Below are 22719 nucleotides of genomic sequence, written 5' to 3'. Positions count from 1 at the left end.
AATACCAAACGGTTGCTATAAATCTAATATATGGAGTTCCTGAGCAATATGCCGAAGATACAAGGCAAGAAGAGTAAGAAAACAAGTTCTGTTACGGTAATGGAGGAGGACGACTTTGACGATAGCAGTCTTGCTGGCTTTACAGGTGATGCTAGCTCTGCTACCCACCAGAGAGTAAAGGCTGCAGTTGAAAGAACTCGAAACGCGGACGTAATGCAGAAACTGGACCTGATGAAAAGTGACTTTGCTGCACAGATTGAGGGGATCCTGCAGGAGATTCAAGACGTTAAAACAGAGATAGAGTTTATGAAGAGAGACTCACAGAGAGAGGTTGAGAGAGTCATATCTAAGGACACATCGTCCACGGCCGATACACAACTCCCATCCCCATCTCAGTCCAGCTTTGATGACCTACCCCTTCTGGAAGGAGCGAGGTCCCAATATGTCCAGACTCGGGTCTGCAGGTGTGCAAATGCATCGAATGCATCGACATCTAAACACACGACGAGGAGCGACAGAGACCTCTGCTGCAACATGCAGAGGAATGGACAGACCTGTCAGCAGATCCCTGCAACCACCCTGGAACAAGGAGACTCAGACGGACCAGAACCTCTCAGTCATCAACAGTCTGCCGAGACGTTGCCTCAACCTGGAGAAGTAAAGACACAGCCTGCGTCTCACACAGGAGAGAAAAGCCACGTCTGTAGAGAGTGTGACAAGAGTTTTAGAAACGCGTTGAAACTGAAGAGTCACCAGAGGAGACACTCTGGAGAGAGACATTTCCCCAGTAAACAGTGTGAGAAGAGTCTCAAGACACACCAGAACAGACAAGAGAGCGTCCACGCGATAAGAGACAAACCTTTCCACTGTGAACTATGTGACAAGAAGTTCAGTCTCTTGAGTAGTGTGAAGAATCACCAGCGCGTCCACGCCATACGAGACAAGCCTTTCCACTGTGAACAATGTGACAAGAGGTTTACGCTGTCCGGTCACCTGAAGGCACACCGGTGCGTCCACACTGGAGAAGACAAGACTTTCCACTGTGAGACGTGCGACCTGGACTTCAGTCACTTAAGCAGTCTGAGGAACCACCAGCGCGTCCACGCCAGAAGAGACCAACCGTTCGACTGCGAGGAGTGTGGCAAGAGTTTCACGGCGGCGCGGCAGCTGAAGACGCACCGCCGCGTCCACACCGGCGAAAAGCCTTTTCACTGCGACGCGTGTGGAAAGAGCTTCGGTCAGTTCAGTAGTCTGCAGGTGCACCGGCGTATCCACACCGGAGAACAACCTTTCCACTGTGCGCACTGCGACAAGAGCTTCACCGTGCTGGGCAACCTGACCAGACACCGGCGGAGCGTCCACTCCCAGGAGAAACCTTTCCACTGTGAACATTGTGACATGAGCTTCAGTGTGCTGGGCAGTCTGAGGAGACACCAGCATGTTCACACAGGAGAAAAACCCTACCACTGTGAGGAGTGTGGCAAGAGCTTCAGTGATTTAGGAGATCTGAAGAGACACCGCCTCATCCACACCGGACAAAAACCTTTCTACTGCAAACTGTGTGACAAGAGCTTCAGAAGCAACCTGAGGAAGCACCTGCTTCTCCACGCCGGAGAGACACCAGACCTCTGTTTGTAACTGTAAGAAACACCAGACCTCTGTTTGTAGCTGAGAAACACCAGACCTCTGTTTGTATTTACACGTCATGTACCTAAAGAGCTTTATGATTTGACTTCAGAGTATTTAAACTTCATGTACCTAAAGAGCTTTATGATTTGACTTCAGAGTATTTAAACTTCATGTACCTAAAGAGCTTTATGATTTGACTTCAGAGTATTTGTGGGCTCGCTGAAAGACGAGACCAGTATGTTATCCAGTATGTTATACCAAAACTTTAAGTTTATTCTCTTCAAAGAAATTACCCAACAATCGAAGAGAAGCGTTCTTGGTGACATCACCACCAACAAGTGCGACCTGATGTAAATAAATAACAACAACAAAATAAAATGTCGTTAACCAATCATCAAGGACGATTATACATGAAAGAAGTGGGCTCGAGACCAGTATGTACACACAGTACTGGGCTGGGTGAGGCAGCTTTCTCCTTCAGCAGCCCAACATCCTGGAACTTACTTGCAAAATCTTTAAAACTGTCCTCCCTGCCGTCTCTAGGCAAGTTCAAAGGACTGATCCTTAACACTTTCAATCAGGATTGCACGTTTCACTGGATTTATCAGCTGTTCTTTTGTAAATTACTCAGTTTAATTTATAATGTTTTAATATTGTGTTTTTTATTGTTCTGTATTTTCAATGAGGGCTTGCCCTCAACTGTACTTGGCGTATAAATAAAGGTGATAAAGATAAAGATGTTATATCAGTATGTTTTACCAAAACTTTATAGACCAAGATTATTCTCCTCAAAGAAATGACCGACAGTACAAAAGGCAGGGCCCTTAGCCAATGAGGATCATCCAAAGGGTAGATCTTTGTGCCCATACATGGTGTTACATGTGAGCCCACACTGTTTCGTAGGGACAGTATTTCTAGAACACTTCATGTACTTAAAGGGCCACTTCACCTCTGGGACAACCAGATCTTATTTTATTATTGTGTGGGACACGATCAACACAATCCTGAGTTATTTTTTGTGTTCAATCTGTTTTTTTTTTTAGATATTTTAGTATTTCAGCATGTACTAGTGATGCATTTTGCATCATCAGTGATGCGTTTTGCATCACACATCACTAGTACATGCTGAAATATTAAAATATCTAAAAACACAGATTGAACACAAAAATAACTCAGGATTGTGTTGATCGTGTCCCAAACAACAATAAAATAAGATCGGGTTGTCCCAGAGGTGAAGTGGCCCTTTAAAGAACAACAGGCCTCATTCACACATCTTCTTAAAGGGGATGTAATAATAATAGCTCTACATTCCTATAGTAATCAGTCAGTAACACTGGTCTGGTCTATTTATAATACTCACATTGTGACACCATGTGTGTTTGAAGCTGGACAGAATGCTAGGTTCCCGGTTGGATCCCGGGCTCCCCCAGAGTCAGTGTTGAAGAGTCCTTGAGCAAGACTCTGAACCCCTAACTGCTCCCGATGAGCAGGTTGGTGCCAAGCATGGTTTCTTCTGACATCGCTGTATGAATGTGTGTGCAAAGTGCAGTACAATACGAGGCCTGCAAAAAGGATTTCTCAAGTGTAGGAGTTTTCATGTGTACTCAATTCATTGAAGATTGTTACTTCAATTTGTCCTATGACGGTTAAAAGTTCAATATTTATCTTTAAAATGTTATGTAATGGAGTGTAAGTGAAGTCCAGAATAGATAGATTTTTTTTTAAAACACTTCAGTAGTACTGGAGTTCGAGTTCTCAACGGGCCTGAAAATTAAGGCCCGACCCTAACTGGGCCCTAACTGGGTCGGCCCGAGGCCCTACCCGGCCCTACTAGTTAGCATACATTTTAGGCCTTACCCTACCCTAAATGTTGGGTCGGGTTCGGGCAGAATTTGAGAACTCTAACTGGAGTAGATGTTGTGGGACTGGGTTACCGAACTAGGGCCAAATTAAGGTGGAGAGGCCTTAATTATTTTATACTTTAGCTATTGAAAAATAGCAGATATACAAGCTCACGCGGCACCGAGTGCCGCGCTGCCTGGACCTACGCACGCACGCACGCACGCACGCACACACACACGCACGCACACACACACACAGTTGGTCGCTTATCTCCACAAATATCACAACCTCCACCTCTCACGTCATACGGGCAGCCATAGTTACACCTCAGAGGCAAATATTGTACTTTTAGTCCCCTGTAAATTATTTGAAAACCTTAATTTGTAGATTTCTTTGCGTCTTCCGCCCTATATACTGTATACTTTAAAAAAATAGCCGATCTACAAGCTCACAATGCGTTGCAACTTGCAATGTGACGCGTTGTGAGCTTGTGGATCTGCTATTTTCAACAGATTTCTGTACATTTTGAAAACCTGAAATGTGACATGTCTGCACAATGAGTAGCCTACATATTATTTGATGTCAATACTTATGTACTTTTACTCGAGTACATTTCAAAATATCAGACCATTACTTGTAAACAGAGTATTTCTTACAGGGTGGTCTCGATACTTTTACTTGAGTAAAACATTTGAGTACTTCTTCCATCACAGTATAAGCTATCTTTCGTCGCTGTCAGCAGGAAACATTGTATGTCCATTTATGGACATTTAAAAAGATCTTGTAAATACTTAGCATTTGTTCAATATTCATAAAACCCACTGACACTCTTAAAACTCTCACTTCAGAAATAGCAAAAAACTAAAATAAACTACAAAGATGCAAATGGAAAATGCAAGTGTGGTTGCAGTGATGTGAATTTCGCAAGTGAATTCCGTCTTACTGTTTGAATTTTCCCCATTCAAGTCAATGGTGAAAATGTATTCACTAATACATTAATGACCATATATGGAGATCTCTGTGTCAGGCCTTGTCCCTCTTATGTCCATATACAGAGATCCCTGATGTCATCAATATTAAGCCCATATATGTACATATGTACATATATGGGCTTATGTGTGTCAGTGTCATGTGGTCTATGATGTCAGACATCTATGATGTCAGCCATCTCCATATTTGGGAAAAGTTAAAATTTTGATTAAAGTCAACGACGGAGAAAATTCATTCACAAATACATTTATGTAAATTAAACTATGTAACGTTTCTCCTAGCAAAATATGTGTTCCGATAAAGGACACGCATGTGCATAGCCTATGCAGGGGTAACCACACTAATGAATAGCAGAACTACAAGCTCACAATGTGTCACATGGCGATGCATTGTGAGCTTGTAGATCTGCAGTTCTTGCTACTTTGGAGTGACACAGTAACGTGACATAAAGCAGAAAACAGAAGCTGTAATAACGGAGGTTTCTGTAACAGACACACATTACAGTTACACACAGTGATCCATCATGTTAAACTTATTGTCTCCACCAGCCGAAGGCTGAGGGAGAGTATGTTTTCCCCTCCGTCCGTCCGTGCGTCCGTCCGTGTGTCCGTGTGTCCTCGCAGTTTGTGTGCAGCTAATCTCAGTCACCGTTGGCCCGATCGCTGCCAAACTGAGCACACACATTCCCTGGATGCCAATCTAGAACCTCTGCCCCACATTTTTCAAATCAGCCTCATGGTGGCGCTATAACAGGCCGATTTGTGTGGCCTGGTTGTTACCAGCTAATCTCCGGCGCCGTTGGCCCGATCGCTGCCAAACTGAGCACACACACTCCCTGGATGCTAATTCAGAACCTCTGCCCCACATTTTTTAAATCAGCCTCATGGTGGCGCTATAACAGGCCGATTTGTGTGGCCTGGTGGAGACCTGTGCTCGGAAGAGCACTGCTTCTAGTTGGACATCATTTATGCAGGACTGACAAGATGTTTACTGTTAATTCATCATTATTAAATTCAATGACTAAGATTTAAGCACCTTTCAGACGGAGTGCGGTCGCTGCGTCCTAGTAATCCCTTTTCAATGAGAGACGGGAGGTTATTTTGGCCGCGCGGAGAAGTTTAGGGGTGGCGAGACGAGTGGGCGCGGTCCCGTGAAATCACCACGAGCGTGCTCGTTTGTGCATGCACACACGGGAGTCGGAGTGGTGACACTTCCATAGAGGTTTAGGGTAAGGGTTAGAGATAGGGTTAGTGTAGGAAAGGAGACATGTCGGAGTGGCGATGTGTAACCGGCGGCGAGAGATGGACTGTGGTCATCTTTGTGAAATACCGCGAGGCGTTTACTCACTGAGCGAGTGTGTTTGTGTCTCGCGGTGCGGCCACCGATGATCCTAGCGGCAGCCCCACGGCAACCACGCTCCGTCTGAAATTCATCACTATTCAATTCAATTACTAAGCTGTTGAGCTTGTAGATCTGCTCCTTTCTAGCAGATCTACTCTTGTATGATAAAGTAGGGCGTTAGTTTACACATTGGAACGTTGGAACATGGAGGTACAGTATGAGGTTTCGGCTAAGATTGTTAACAGTGCATTCTGCCGTTCAGAACACATGAGAAATAGCAGATCTACAAGCTCTCAACGATTCAGATCTCTTTACTCAGTCTTTAGTCCTACTGTATTGTCAGTGTAACCCACACAACTTTAGATTCATCTAAAACATAGCAAAAAGGACCAGCTGTAACTGCATGTTAATCAGACCTAGCTAATTCCTATGTTTCATATACACATCCATTTTCAGGGGATAAGCCCACCTCAATATGACCTGCTTGTAATATTCATGCCCACATTTACATTTTCTGTTTGGGCAATATTTTTTGGCGGGACGAATTCATTTGTGCCTTCATCTGTTTCACGTCTCAGCAAGCTGAAATAAATAAGAATGTAATAAACGTATAAATGTGAGGGTGAAATGAACATCGTTCCAAATGAAAGCCAAAGCACCGGAACAACTTGTCTCTCTTATGCACTAAACCATGGGTCTTCAACAGGGGGTCCGGGACCCCTAGGGGGTCCTCAGAGTTACCACAGGGGGTCCTCCAAATCTTTGAGTGATATTAACCACTTGAACCCTTGCATCCATATTCTGAGAACTTTAGCCAAAAAAATAGCAGATCTACAAGCTCACAACGCCTCACGCTGCGAGGCGTTGTGAGCTTGTAGATCTGCTATTTTCAGCAAAGAGCTTTGGTGTAGAGGGGAAAAAGAGCAGACCAAGTACAGAGTGAAAGGTCAAGTTTATTAAGTATTGACGGTTCAAGTGGTTAAATATCTGAAAACACAAATTGACAGGAATCCAAAATACACTGATGATTGTGCTGTCAAACAATGAAACTATATGGAATCTATGAACAGGTTGTGGGGGTCCCTGCTTCATCTCTCTCTTAACTAAGGGGTCCTTGGCCTGAAAAGGTTGAAGACCCTTGCACTAAACTGTAGCATTCTGCAATTAAGAAAAATGTGCAATAGTTCATATTTTGCAACGTCAACAGCTGGATCCCTGCAGCTTGGGCTGAACATCACAAGAAGCCCTCAGCCATGTTTATTCAGAAACAAAGACGAAGAGGAGCAGGGGCGTCACACCAAATTCTGGGCCCTGGGTACAAGGATCCACTGTGGGCCCCCCATGAATGTTAGCTATTGAAAAATAGCAGATATACAAGCTCACAGCGTGGCACCGAGTGCCGCGCTGTGAGCTTGTAGATCTGCTATTTTTGAAAAATCGTGAAAATGTGTGCAAGAAACCTATGTCAAGGACCCCCAAGATGATATGTATTTGGCCACGGACCCCGATCTCAAAATATTTAGTTCCAGGGACCCCCAGAAGCAAAATTTGAGTTAGAAATGTTCGCTTAAAAAAAACATACATTCAAAGATTTTCACACATTTTCACAACTTTTCAAAAATAGCAGATCTACAAGCTCGCAGCGCGGCACTCGGTGCCGCGCTGTGAGCTTGTAGATCTGCTATTTTTCAATAGATAAAGTTATTAGGGCCCCTCCACCTTGGGCCCTGGTAACTCAGTCCCACTCTCCTACCCCTTAATGTGACGCCCCTGAAGAGGAGACATCGTTTGTTGGAAGCAGCGGCCATGTCTGACACGCCCAGTTAGAGTTCTCTCCAACGCAGCGAGGCTCGCCTCCACGAGACACCAGCTCTGGTCCTGAAGCTCAAGTTGTAAAAATAATGATAATAATAACCACACCCGTGTGAAGTGAGCAGTGCATAGGGACGGGTATTCAATTCATAGTTCTAGTGCTCAGTGTGAATGTCCCTGTAGGCTGCTCAACAGCGCCACCCTAAGGCAGGTCACAGAACTGATGAGCTCTGATCGTATCCGGCATGAGTAGCGATAAAGCGGGTGTGAAGCTTCCTCCTCTCCACTTCCGTTTGGTTTTTACAGTCGTGCACATTTATCCTAACATAAATAAAAATAATCTAAGCATACATAACTTGCTGCTTATCAGAAATTAAAGATTTAAATATATTTTCGTGAATGGAAACGCCGGCTTCCGATACTCGCCGTTCAGGAGGTGTAGTTCCAGACTCTATCCACCTGTTTCCGCGAGAATTTACTGTAGCATTATTTGCAGGACACTTCCGGTTAACAGCAGACATACAAGCTCACGACGCGTCGCAGATGCAACCGTTGTGAGCTTGTAGATCACACTCGGCTGCGGCGCCGGAAGCTCCGTGCAACTTCTGCGCAATGCATGATGGGATGTTGGAAAGTTGTGGATATAGCATTCAGAGGTTGTGGAATCGTTGCCTGGCTACGCGAGAAGCTGACGAGCGGAGCAGGAAGCAGGAAACAGGAAACAGGAAGTTCTACTTGTGCAGCAGGAAGTTGAGGAGTCGAGGAGGAAGCTCCAGCTGCTCCACGTTGTGCATCCTGTTGACCTTCTTCATGTGACCTCGGATCACCAGACGACACTGACTGGACAGAGATCTGGGAGTTCCTGGGGGGGGGGGGGGGGACAACAAACACGAAATAAAATACAAAACCAAAGAACACACAATATAAAACAACCCCTTCATTCCCTCCCACCCCTACTGCTCAGTGACGTAGTACACAACAAAGAACGAAGAATGGAAGTGAGTTGTTCCATGGACATACTAGTCTCGCGAGGCCAGACTGTTGCCTCCGCGATTTGGGCAAATGCTCCCGGCATACAGTCTGGCAAACGGAAATAGAAACGATGAGTGCGAGATAAAGCGGATGTGACGCAACCGCTCCCTTGGTGCAGTAGCAATAACATGTCCTACTGGAAGCGTTGAGTCTCTTTTCAACATTTCTGGGGGCGTTATTTCGTCTTTCTCTGGTGTTATTGGTGTTACCTCCATGATGTTTTCAAACGTTTTCTTAAACTATACACCCATAACAAGAATAGGCCACTCGAATGACTTTGTCTGAGCTATTGTGTTTCTGTTATGTTTTCAGTGGGACTACAGTTCCGTGCAGCATCGGCTACTTCCGATACTCGCCGTTCGGGAGCTGCCGTTCCAGACTCTATATAGCATTCGGAGATTGTGGAATAGTTGTCTGGCTACGCAAGACTATGGACATACGAATCCATTTCATTCGGATAGACAGACAGACAGACAGTTTAAAATAACATCATCCTTCTACTCTGGTAACGAACAAGGGGCAGCCAGATCTTATCAAATTGTGCTTCTCTGTCTCTAAGTGAATATCGTATTCTCTCCAGATGAAGTGTGCAAGTCATTTCATTAAGCCAGTGTTTAAATGCAGGTGCTTCCTCTTTTTTCCCAATGCGTTAAAATCAGCTTCTTTGCTGTAATCAGACCATAATTATGAAAGGAGATGTCGTTGTGACGTTGGCAAGTTAGAGATGGGGTCAGATGTGCCTAAAATAATTAATATTGGGTCAGGGTCAATTTGGGTGTCAAAATATCAGAGAGCGCCTCAAAGATCTTAATCCAGTATCTCTGTATTTGAGGACTTGGGGCAAAGCTGTGTAATAAGTTTGCTTCCAGTGCATTGCATTTGTTACAGCGTGGAGAGATATCTGGGAATATCTTGTGCAATTTGGATTTGGAATAATGGAGCCTACTGTATGTATAGTTCCAAATTGAATAAGGCAGCGTCTAGAATTAATCGAGCAAGAGTTAACTTCTTCTAAGCCATCATTCCAGAGCGTCTCTGATATCGGAGTCCCCAACTCATTTTCCCATGCTAGGTTAATAGCTGAAGTAGTAGGAAGGCCAATAGCCTGTAAATACTCATAGAAGTATGATATGTTCATATGTTGTCCTATATTCAGAGAAAGGAACTTGTCTAAGCTTGAAGACAAATACAATTCTATTAAGTCTTTTCTCGTTTTATCCAGGGTTCCCACACATTTTAACCAATTAATTTCCAAAACATTTCCAAAACTTTTCCAGAATATTTAACCCAATTTCCATGCCTACATGCATTGTAGCAAAAATAAAGCATAGCATGGTGATAGAATGAGCTTGTGGATCTGTTTTTGTCACATACATTTAGACTGCAATCATCGCCTGTTTGGCAAAAAACTACTTATGCTCCATATCTATGTTCCATGCGATGTTAGACATGTTTTAGATAATGATTTTTATTAACAAAACCAAAAGCCAAACATTTTTCCAGAACCTTCCAGGACCCTTGATCAATTCCAAACCTTTTCCAGTACTGGAAAAAATGAATCTAATTTCAAAATATTTCCACGAATTTCTTGACCGTGGGAACCTTGTATATCGTAGTGTTTTTGAACGGTACAAAACCTTTTTTAATTCACAATATAGAGCTGTTTAACTCTAAAATTGTGTTGTTGTTGTTGTTGTTCTTCAGATACAGGGGGTCCCTGGAACAACATATTTTGAGATGGGGGTCCGCGGCCAAACACATGTCATTCTGAGGGTCCACACTGACATGAAAACGTTTGAGAACCACTGATTTAGAAGAAGGATTTAGAAGAGAAAATTAGAATCGGGTCAAAATATTGAAAGACCTTTTCAAAAGAATAGCAGATCTACAAGCAGACGCTGGTGAATGCTAACCTGGAGAATGTTAACCTGGTGAATGCTAACCCTAACCACCGTTGGACTAATGCACTAATGATGGATTGATGGGACATCGAATTATGGAGATGTTGCCGCCCTAGTTCCAGCTCTTTGACTTTGTTCGCTCACCCCTTTCTCTCAGCAGCAGCTCCAGCGCGTCGTTCTGTCTCGTGCTCTTCTCTACGATCAGCGTGGGCAGGTAGACGTTGGCCCCGAAGTCGATGAGCAGCTGAACGTACTGCACTGCACAGCCGTGACGCACACACATCTCCAGCACCGTCTTAGGCTGCTTGGAACACTTAGCTTTAACAGAGGATAGACAGAGAGAAACACACATTACACACATCTCCAGCACCGTCTTAGGCTGCTTGGAACACTTAGCTTTAACAGTGGATAGACAGAGAGAAACACACATTTACACACATCTCTAGAACCGTCTTAGGCTGCTTGGAACACTTAGCTTTATGAGTGGATAGACAGAGAGAAACACATTTACACACATCTCTAGAACCGTCTTAGGCTGCTTGGAACACTTAGCTTTAACAGTGGTTAGACAGAGAGAAACACACACATTTACACACATGTGGAACAGTTATTGTGAAAATATGTCGGGCAGAAAACTATCTACATAATTTAACTTTTTTTTTGTTTGATCAGAAATGATAATCAGGGGATATGAAAAGAATATATCATGGAACTAGAAGCAGTGCTCTTCCGAGCACAGGTCTCCACCAGGCCAGGCGTCCTGGTGGTGCTATAATAGGCCAATGTAAAAAGGGTGGCATGTGTTCTTTGCCAATCTTAGACCTTTCATGGCAGTCGGACGCTGCATGCATGAATTGAGGCATTGTGTTCCATTGTGTTGTCTGGTGGCGCTATAACAGGACAATGTGAAAAGGGTAGCATTTGTTCCTTGACGAAGTGGGAATATGTGTGGAAGTTTTGGCATTTTGTTCAAAAACTGACAATCCTGCAAACTTTGGAAGCCAATATTAGCCAATTAGGATGGAATATGAAATATCAGACAGATCGGACTTGATCACATGACTATAGTACTGATTTGCATGATTGTTGGAGAAAATCTGATGGAGTAATAGCAAAGAATGTGTTATACATAAGTTGTCCTCCTGGTGGCGCTATAAAAGGCACATTTTTCTTAACCAATGTGTTTGTAAATGTAGTGATGTGCAGAAGCAGGGATTGAACCCGGGACTCCCACTCACCAGACCAACGTCGTGCTAATAGGGCTGAGCCCGATTAGCAGGGCTGTTGTCGTTGGTTCATGGCTGGTACTAACTGTGGGGGCTGCATAAAGGTGTCTAGAAACACATCTCACAAAGATTGAAATTCAGTTTCCCTAGGCTCAGGGAATCTGTGACTGCTGCTGAAAGTTGTGGTACTTTATTATGCAGGATTGAAAAGATTGAAATTAAATTTTTAAGTAATACAATCTAATTTAACCCATTCAGGCCGGGAACACATTTTGCTGTTTGGGAGGGGCTTACAGTACATGTACAGTATGTAGCAACATATTTGTTTTGTAGGCTCATTTCTGATTTAGCCCTATTCTATAGGTTAGGCCTAAATGGGTTAAGTAGCATATGAGTGGTCAAACTAGGGGTTTTCTCATGATTCTGAATCCATTGCAATTAGCAAACATTTGTTTTGCACGAAAAACACTCCTTGGGCTAAAAACGTCCCAAACACAAAACATTGGTTTGTGATGACCTGGAGAAGTGTCTATGGCCGTTCAAAGTGCTTTATGAATAACGTGTATTGGACTCAACTCCACTGAGAATTTACTTCTGTGAATTGAGCGAGTGACTTTGTTACTCTGTATACAGTAACTTACTAAACAGACTGGCATTGTGGGTACAGTTGTAGTCTTGATATATAACTTACTCATTAAGATGGCATCGTATGGGTACAGTTGTATGTTATATAACTTATTCATCAGACTGGCATCATGGGTACAGTTGTAGTCTGGTACTTACTCATTAAGCTGGCATCGTATGGGTACAGTTGTATGTTATATAACTTACTCAACAGACTGGCATCATGGGTACAGTTTTGTCTGGTACTTACTCATCAGACTGGCATCATGGGTACAGTTGTAGTCTGGTACTTATTCATTAAGCTGGCATCGTATGGGTACAGTTGTATGTTATATAACTTACTCAACAGGCTGGCATCATGGGTACAGTTGTAGTCTGGTACTTACTCATCAGACTGGCATCATGGGTACAGTTGTAGTCTGGTACTTACTCAACAGACTAGCATCATGGGTACAGTTGTAGTCGGGGTACTTACTCAACAGACTAGCATCATGGGTACAGTTGTAGTCGGGGTCGGCTCCGTACAGCAGCAGCATCCTGAAACAGTCCATGTGGCCGTAGAGCGCTGCCAGGTAGAGCGGCCCGCTGGACACGCTGGCCCCCGATGCCCACAGCACCACCCGCTGGCGGGAGTTCACCTCTGCACCGTGGCACAGCAGCTGCTTCAGGATCTCCACATCGCCCTCTCTGAAATGATGTCATTTAATCAGTTACGGTTCTTAACCCATCAAGACCCTAACCCTAACCCTAACCCTAACCCTCTCTGAAATGATGTCATTTAATCAGTTACGGTTCTTAACCCATCAAGACCCTAACCCTAACCCTAACCCTAACCCTCTCTGAAATGATGTGATTTAATAAGTTACAGTTCTTAACCCTTCACTCTCTGAAATGATGTGATTTAATCAGTTACGGTTCTTAACCCATCAAGACCCTAACCCTAACCCTAACCCTCTCTGAAATGATGTGATTTAATCAGTTACGGTTCTTAACCCATCAAGACCCTAACCCTAACCCTCTCTGAAATGATGTGATTTAATCAGTTACAGTTCTTAACCCATCAAGACCCTAACCCTAACCCTAACCCTCTCTGAAATGATGTGATTTAATCAGTTACGGTTCTTAACCCATCAAGACCCTAACCCTAACCCTAACCCTCTCTGAAATGATGTGATTTAATCAGTTACGGTTCTTAACCCATCAAGACCCTAACCCTAACCCTAACCCTCTCTGAAATGATGTGATTTAATCAGTTACGGTTCTTAACCCATCAAGACCCTAACCCTAACCCTAACCCTCTCTGAAATGATGTGATTTAATCAGTTACGGTTCTTAACCCATCAAGACCCTAACCCTAACCCTAACCCTCTCTGAAATGATGTGATTTAATCAGTTACAGTTCTTAACCCATCAAGACCCTAACCCTAACCCTAACCCTCTCTGAAATGATGTGATTTAATCAGTTACGGTTCTTAACCCATCAAGACCCTAACCCTAACCCTAACCCTCTCTGAAATGATGTGATTTAATCAGTTACGGTTCTTAACCCATCAAGACCCTAACCCTAACCCTAACCCTCTCTGAAATGATGTGATTTAATCAGTTACGGTTCTTAACCCATCAAGACCCTAACCCTAACCCTAACCCTCTCTGAAATGATGTGATTTAATCAGTTACGGTTCTTAACCCATCAAGACCCTAACCCTAACCCTCTCTGAAATGATGTGATTTAATCAGTTACAGTTCTTAACCCATCAAGACCCTAACCCTAACCCTAACCCTCTCTGAAATGATGTGATTTAATCAGTTACGGTTCTTAACCCATCAAGACCCTAACCCTAACCCTAACCCTCTCTGAAATGATGTGATTATGATTTAATCAGTTACAGTTCTTAACCCATCAAGACCCTAACCCTAACCCTAACCCTCTCTGAAATGATGTGATTTAATCAGTTACGGTTCTTAACCCATCAAGACCCTAACCCTAACCCTCTCTGAAATGATGTGATTTAATCAGTTACAGTTCTTAACCCATCAAGACCCTAACCCTAACCCTAACCCTCTCTGAAATGATGTGATTTAATCAGTTACGGTTCTTAACCCATCAAGACCCTAACCCTAACCCTAACCCTCTCTGAAATGATGTGATTTAATCAGTTACGGTTCTTAACCCATCAAGACCCTAACCCTAACCCTAACCCTCTCTGAAATGATGTGATTTAATCAGTTACGGTTCTTAACCCATCAAGACCCTAACCCTAACCCTAACCCTCTCTGAAATGATGTGATTTAATCAGTTACGGTTCTTAACCCATCAAGACCCTAACCCTAACCCTCTCTGAAATGATGTGATTTAATCAGTTACAGTTCTTAACCCATCAAGACCCTAACCCTAACCCTAACCCTCTCTGAAATGATGTGATTTAATCAGTTACGGTTCTTAACCCATCAAGACCCTAACCCTAACCCTCTCTGAAATGATGTGATTTAATCAGTTACAGTTCTTAAGCCATCAAGACTAGGAAAACATCTGTCTTTTTAGATTTGAGGTAAAAAAAAAAAGCATAAATATATTAGGGCTGGGACTCGATTAAAAAAAATCACACCCAATGTGAAGTGAGCGGTGGTCGTGCTTGCATAACGTCTTCAGTTGGTAATTGGTGATGTAATACAGGCTACACACACACACATTGCTATGGCAAAACGCTGAGGAAAAAGACTAGGATATAGGTCTAGGATGTTATTGGTGATGTAATATGGCTACACACACACACACACACACATTGCTATGGCAAAACGCTGAGGAAAAAGACTAGGATATAGGTCTAGGATGTTATTGGTGATGTAATATGGCTACACACACACACACATATTGCTATGACAAAACGCTGAGGAAAAAGACTAGGATATAGGTCTAGGATGTTATTGGTGATGTAATATGGCTACACACACACACACATATTGCTATGACAAAACGCTGAGGAAAAAGACTAGGATATAGGTCTAGGATGTTATTGGTGATGTAATATGGCTACACACACACACACACACACACACATATTGCTATAGCAAAACGCTGAGGAAAAGTGGCTGCTACAAATAGTGGCTACATATAATTGGTGATGTAATATGATGTAATATGGCTACACACACACACACACACACATTGCTATGGCAAAACGCTGAGGAAAAAGACTAGGATATAGGTCTAGGATGTTATTGGTGATGTAATATGGCTACACACACACACATATTGCTATGACAAAACGCTGAGGAAAAAGACTAGGATATAGGTCTAGGATGTTATTGGTGATGTAATATGGCTACACACACACACATATTGCTATAGCAAAACGCTGAGGAAAAGTGGCTGCTACAAATAGTGGCTACATATAATTGGTGATGTAATATGATGTAATATGGCTACACACACACACACACACACACACATTGCTATGGCAAAACGCTGAGGAAAAGTGGCTACAGACACATGCACAGCCACTCTATGCCGCTCAAAATGCTTTGTAATTAATTAATGGAAATTAATCACGTTTATTTGCATATACTGCAAATAGTTGAACTGAGTCCACATTTTACATATATCGGTATGCGAGTGAATCAATCAGTGAGTTTTTTCAATCTAAATCTCCCATCCACAGGGCCAAAGCGTTCTTCTCCCATTGCGTGCACTGTGGTTTGTTGTCTCTTCCTGGTCGGTGTACCACTATGATCGATATTCGCTACCACTGAAAATGAAGGTTCTGCGGTGTAAAATCTAAGTGCGATTAAAATGTGTGATTTTCTGTAATTAATATTAATCAAAATGAATCAGTTAAAGTCCCAGCCCTAAAATGTATACTTTGGCTATTCAGAAATACCACCGATCTACAGTATCCATCTACAGTATCCATCTACAGTATCCATCTACAGTATCTACTTGCTATCTAAACCGTAACCAACCAAGCAGCCCCGACCTGGCTGCGGTGAGCAGTGGTTGTTAACCCATTCAGGCCTAGAATTATTGAATGCTTTAACCAGTGAAAAATAGCAGATATACAAGATCACAGCGCTTGTAGATCTGCTATTTTTGAAAAAAAGCTGTGAAAATGTGTGCAAATCTTTGAATATATGTATTTTCAAAGCGAACGTTTGTAACTCAAATTTTGCTTCTGGGTGGTCCCTCCCTGGAACTAAATATTTTGAGATGGGGGTCCGTGGACAAATACATATAATTTTGGGAGTCCTTCACATGAAAAGGTTTGAGAACCACTGACATAGTGGTCTCTCAAGAACAGACCAACTGAGCTCCAGTTAAGTGAAAAGGACCGATGGCAGGCCAGATTGCTGACATAAAAACATAGGGTTTTTCAAAAAATCTTAGAAGTATTTAAAAGACACTTATGGAATCGGGTCAAAATTCCAATTTTCACGATTTTTCAAAAATAGCAGATCTACAAGCTCGCAGCGCGGCACTCTGTGAGCTCTTATATCTGATATTTTTCAATATCTTGAGCATAACATAATGATAAACAATAATGTGTACCCGTTCTGAATGGGTTCAACATGTGAGCCCTACCTGGCTGCAGTGAGCAGTGGAGAGCAGTTGTTGAGGGGGCTCCCATTGGGGTCGGCTCCGGCCCTGAGCAGCTCCAGTACGCAGTGCGGGTGCCTCCTACCTACCTACCTATCTATCTATCTATCTATAGCAGTGGTAGTTAAACATCCTACCTGGCTGCAGTGAGCAGAGGAGAGCAGTTGTTGAGGGGGCTCCCGTTGGGGTCGGCTCCGGCTCTGAGCAGCTCCAGTACGCAGTGCGGGTGCCTCCTACCTACCTACCTATCTATCTACCTACCTACCTACCTACCTACCTACCTACCTATCTATCTATAGCAGTGGTATAAAACATCCTACCTGGCTGCAGTGAGTCCTACCTGGCTGCAGTGAGCAGAGGAGAGCAGTTATTGAGGGGGCTTCCGTTGGGGTCGGCTCCGGCCCTGAGCAGCTCCAGTACGCAGTGCGGGTGCCTCCTACCTACCTACCTATCTATCTATAGCAGAGGTAGTTAAACATCCTACCTGGCTGCAGTGAGCAGAGGGGAGCAGTTATTGAGGGGGCTCCCGTTGGGGTCTGCTCCGGCTCTGAGCAGCTCCAGTACGCAGTGCGGGTGCCTCCTACCTACCTACCTACCTATCTATCTATAGCAGTGGTATAAAACATCCTACCTGGCTGCAGTGAGTCCTACCTGGCTGCAGTGAGCAGTGGAGAGCAGTTGTTGAGGGGGCTCCCGTTGGGGTCGGCTCCGGCTCTGAGCAGCTCCAGTACGCAGTGCGGGTGTCTCCCGCAGACGGCGGTGAACAGCGGCGTCTGGGCCTTGACGTCCACGCGGTCCACGGCGGCGCCGTGCGCCAGCAGCACGCGCACGCAGCCCAGCAGGCCCCGCGACGCCGCCAGGCGCAGCGGCGTGCCCGACACGCCCCAGCCGCTGCGCACGTCCACCGCACGGCGGTACAACTCCTGGCACAGCATGTGGTCCAGGAGGCTGGGGGAGGGGAGGGGGAGAGAGGAGGGGAGAGGATGGTAAGGGCTGAAACATACTCCACTTTTAGAGTCGAGTTTAACCCTCAAAGACCTGGAACGCACCCGCGTCGCGTTAGATTCTAACCACTTTAACCATTACTTTATACTTTAACTATTGAAACATAGTGAAAATGTGTGCAAGTCTTTGAATATCTTTGACCCGGTCTTTGACCCGACTTCTAAATCCTTCCTCTAAATCAGCTGTTCTCAAACCTTTTCCAGTCAAGGACCCCCAAAATTACAGGTATTTGGCCACGGGCCCCCATCTCAAAATATGTTGTTCCAGGGACCACCCAGAAGCAAATATTTGAGTTCAGATCAGCCTACCTTGGGTCATCATTCAGAACAGCCTACCTTGGGTCATGGTTCAGAACAGCCTACCTTGGGTCATGGTTCAGATCAGCCTACCTTGGGTCATGGTTCAGAACAGCCTACCTTGGGTCATGGTTCAGAACAGCCTACCTTGGGTCATGGTTCAGAACAGCCTACCTTGGGTCATCATTCAGAACAGCCTCTCTCAGATGCTGGACGGCCCAAACTGAACCTTCGTCTTCTGGTGACTCTGCTCTGCTGCTCTGGAGATGGAGCATAGAGACCTGGAGCACACGCACGCACGCACGCACGCGCGCACACACACACACACACACACACACACACACACACACACACACACACACACACACACACACACACACACACACACACACACACACACACACACACACACACACACACACACACACACACACACACACACACACACACACACACACACACAGTCACTGCATTGTTAAGTTGTACTTTAAGTATCACTCTTTGTGTTATGACGTGACACGTAGGTAGCATTGAATGTTTTTGACACTTTATTTTTACTTAGGTTTTTTGACAGCTCTGTATTGTTGATTGGTCTTCTTTCTCTCACTGTACACAACAACACAGTTCTTTTTTCTGTTCATACTTCTCTGTATCCTTAACTGCTGTGCTGCCTCTGGCCGACTGGTTTTCCCCCTTGTGATAATGAAGGTGTTTGGAAGCGCTCGTTTTCACAAACGCAAAATCCCACTGCCTCCTGCGTTATGTGACATTTAGAAACAGGTGGCACACAGGACCGTTGAGTGATTTCCCACGAGCGCTTCTAAACTCCAACACTTAGAAAAATATAATCACCTGCAGAGAAATTCTTGACAAAAAGCAGCTCATACATAGCATGTCTACGGTGGGTTTTTATCAAACAAACACTTTGCAGATAGGAAGAGGATTCAGAATCCAAGCTTTCCTTACAGTCGCAATGTTGGAGAGTTTAACATCGTTTGATGCAATCAGATAGGACTTCTGTTTATATGAATGAGTTCCCAGCAAGCACGGTCAGGACCAATCAATCAGACCTAATCGGGTCAGATCAAGTCAAACCATGACTAGTCAGATCTGGTTTTCAACCAACATAAATCCTGCCCACGACAACGGACGTCCTGGATTAATCAGAGAGGGTCTGATCGAGGCCAGATAAATATCATAACTAGTCAGATATGTCCCAGAATATAACCTTACATGCTCATATTTCAACTAACATTACAAACAATAACAATAATCCTACAGTCCATATGACGTCCTGGTAATGACGTCCAGATCCTCCCCATATGGGCTGTGATCTGTTCTGAACGTCACCAGAGGACGTTATCATGACGTCATCATGACGTCATTTGGCTTGCAGGGTTGTCAATGGTTGGTGTTGCAACTCTAGATTCAACATAAAATAAAACATCAAGAGTTGCAATCTGCGGCTACGGACATCTGGGCACCTCCATGAAAAATGGTCTATTTTGTCCAAAATATTAAAAATGTTTAACTAAAGTCTACATGATGTGAACATGCTCAGTACATCAATATCACACTTCATTTGATCCTTTGACTTCTTGTTCTTGCCAGATTTTGTTTTAATGTGTTGAAACTAGGGTTATAATGCATCAAAACAGTTTTTTGCTATCTGATTGCATTACACAACGTCAAACTCGCCAACATTGTGTAACGCCCAGGATTCGAACCGGAGGCTCCCGCGTGAAAGTCCAACAGACCAAAGGGATGTGTCCCTTTGGCCTGGGGGAGATACTAGACTTTTTGAGGCAGCTGTATGGAAAGCTTGAATTATCCTCTTCTGATTGACTGAATATTTTATTAGACAAAAATTAAGAATAGTACAAGTATAGTCAATTAAAAAAAGTAGTACAGTACAAGTAAACACCCTGCCTAAAAGGAAACTGGGCGGTCTTGTTTACGTTGGAGGTCCTTGGTATTCAATTCATGAACATAACAAAAAAAAGAGTTTGTTTCATAAAAATCCGCAGTAGACATGTTATGAGCTACAGGCTACTCTCTGTTAAGAAATTCCATGCAGGTGATTATTTTTTCTAAGAGTTTGGGAAGCCCTCATCTTCAATAACGTCCCGCTGTCTCCAACTATTATAATAATACTTTTTATTTGCCATTTAAAATGTCTTCTAGTTTATGACCCAGTTTAGGCATTTACAGTTTAGGCATTTAGCAGACACTTTTAATCCAAAGCGACTTACAATAAGAAGCAGGTAATACACATCACTATAATAAGCAAAATAATATGGCAGTACATCAACAACAATATAACAAATGCATAGGAATATCAATCTAGAAAAACAATAACATTTAGACCAGGCACCTAATCAGTAAAAAAGAAACTTCTAACCTGAAAAAATGCAATCTAGCTTCATATATGGTGAATGAGGGAAGGGGAGTGGTACAGTAGTCACCCAGAAATGATGATGGACATTGCAGGTTTTGTAGAAATTGTAGAGATATTAAATAGTCCTTTAATTGTTGAATGTTTCAGCATGTTCTAGTCATGTACACTGTACTTTACTTATTAAAAAACATTTTTCTAAATATTTATTTTTCATTTTTAACATTGGAGGAGATAAAACAGCCAGTTTAACCCTGAGGTCTTGTTAATCTGTCCACTCTTCTCTGCCTCATTTATAACCTGTCGTGCGGCGGTGTCACTCACTCGCCCAAAACAGCAGATCTACAAGCTCACAACGCGTCGCGGAAGCGGCGCGTTGTGAGCTTGTAGATCTGCTGTTTTCGGCTGTTCCTTCCTGTATTCTTTGCTAGGACTCAACGGACACTCATAAACACACAGTTAAATATCGATATTATCGAGACGATATTCACGATAATGATGTTAATAATCGACTCGTTAGAGGATAAAGAACTACAAATGCGGGTCATTATGAACGCGACGGTGCGTTTTGTAGTTTGTTTATTTACCTTAGAATGATGTTTATGAGGCTTTATGACGCTCTGCTCTCTGCATCCCATAGGCCGGAGGGGACGGTGGCCGCGGTGGGACGCGCTGATTGGCTGATGGATGGTTGCTTGGTTGTCAGGGCAACGGTTGGTGACACCGGTGGGGAGACGTCAAAGTGGGTCAGGGTTAGGGGGTCCTTGAGGAGGGAGTTCCAGGGGGTCCCCCTAGCTATGATAGTTATAAGAACCAAATGGACCCTTATGGGTCTGTAACTCAGCTAGCCTACACTCTGAGTTCAATTAATATTGATTTTACAATAAGAATTGGGGACTCAGAGATTAAATGGGGGTCCATAGCCTGATGCAAAGCCAAACTGGGGGTCCTTGAAATTAAAATGGTTGGGAATCACTGCTGGATCTGGAGCTGAGGGGGTCCCTGGCATATATTTTCAAATGGGAGACCGCGGGCCAATAAGTGTCGATTTGGGGGTCCTTGACATGAAAAAGTTTGACAATCACTGTTTTAAAGTAAACAGGCTCATTTAATTTAATTTGATTTAATTTACAAATGGGAGTGATTTATTATCATTCATATAATCACAAAATGTGTCACAAAGTGTTATTGCCCGACCCATTATTATAAACATCATTAAATAATCAGAAAGTGTGTTATTCTCTCTACATAACAAACAGTCATTTATTTTATTTATATCAAATAGTAATTATTTTATTTAATTCGACTCACACTATGATTGGACGGAGCGTGGCCGGTTGCCTGGCAGCGGCAGCTGACCAGCCAATCACAGCGCGACCGTCCCTGCGGCCTATGGGACGATGGCGTGTTTTCTTCCTCCTAGTGTCAGAACGAACGAACGGTGTGTTGTCGCCCCCTACCGACAGATGGGTTGCTATAGCAGCCACATAGTCTATAGATTCTATGCATCTGACGAGAGTATAATATAGTGTGAAGACATTTTGTCTGGCTGTCTGTCTATCTGATTATATCCTATCTAAAGCAAATTATAAAGGCTTCAATTTGACGAAATATTACTTTTGGCAAAGCAGCAGTTTGGTGTATAGAAAAAAAGAGCAGATCAAGTATGTTTTCTATGGCTGTTGAGGTTCAATACACTATACACATTAACATGAATCCAACACTGATGACAGTAAAAGCCATCTATGAAATCAATGAAAAGAAAAGCTTTAATCTGCAACATGTTGCAGATTAAAATGGTAAATGGATTTATACATCGCTTTTATCCAAGGCGCTTTGCAGAGATTGTTCATTACATTCACCCATTCACACACACATTCATTAGGCTACTGTACATTCAGGGAGCCCGGGATTGAACTGGGAACCCTTCATGTTCTAATGACGGTTTCTCTACCCCTGAGCCACTGAAAAAGCTCTTAGCTCGGTTCTCTGTAAATAATTACACCTGGGCAAAACTGGAATCCATTCTCTGAAA

At 43.5% G+C, this 22719-nt stretch overlaps 1 protein-coding gene across 1 annotated transcript; it reads right to left on the bottom strand.

Annotated features, from left to right (window-relative positions):
* Positions 1-7579: 7579 nt before the first annotated feature.
* LOC308303694 (ankyrin repeat and SOCS box protein 12-like) lies at positions 7580-21325 on the bottom strand. The gene is made up of 6 exons (XM_080748164.1): positions 21272-21325; positions 18464-18570; positions 17640-17936; positions 12873-13084; positions 10692-10865; positions 7580-8476 (listed from the first exon to the last, which is right to left on the bottom strand). The coding sequence occupies exons 1-6, from the start codon at positions 21320-21322 to the stop codon at positions 8346-8348; spliced, it is 972 nt and encodes a 323-aa protein (XP_080604290.1). The 5' UTR covers positions 21323-21325; the 3' UTR covers positions 7580-8345.
* Positions 21326-22719: the final 1394 nt, after the last annotated feature.

This window comes from Nannobrachium achirus, assembly GCF_963921795.1.
Source record: "Nannobrachium achirus genome assembly, chromosome: 18".
Classification (NCBI taxonomy): domain Eukaryota; kingdom Metazoa; phylum Chordata; class Actinopteri; order Myctophiformes; family Myctophidae; genus Nannobrachium; species Nannobrachium achirus.
This window is presented reverse-complemented; position numbering and strand designations above follow the sequence as displayed.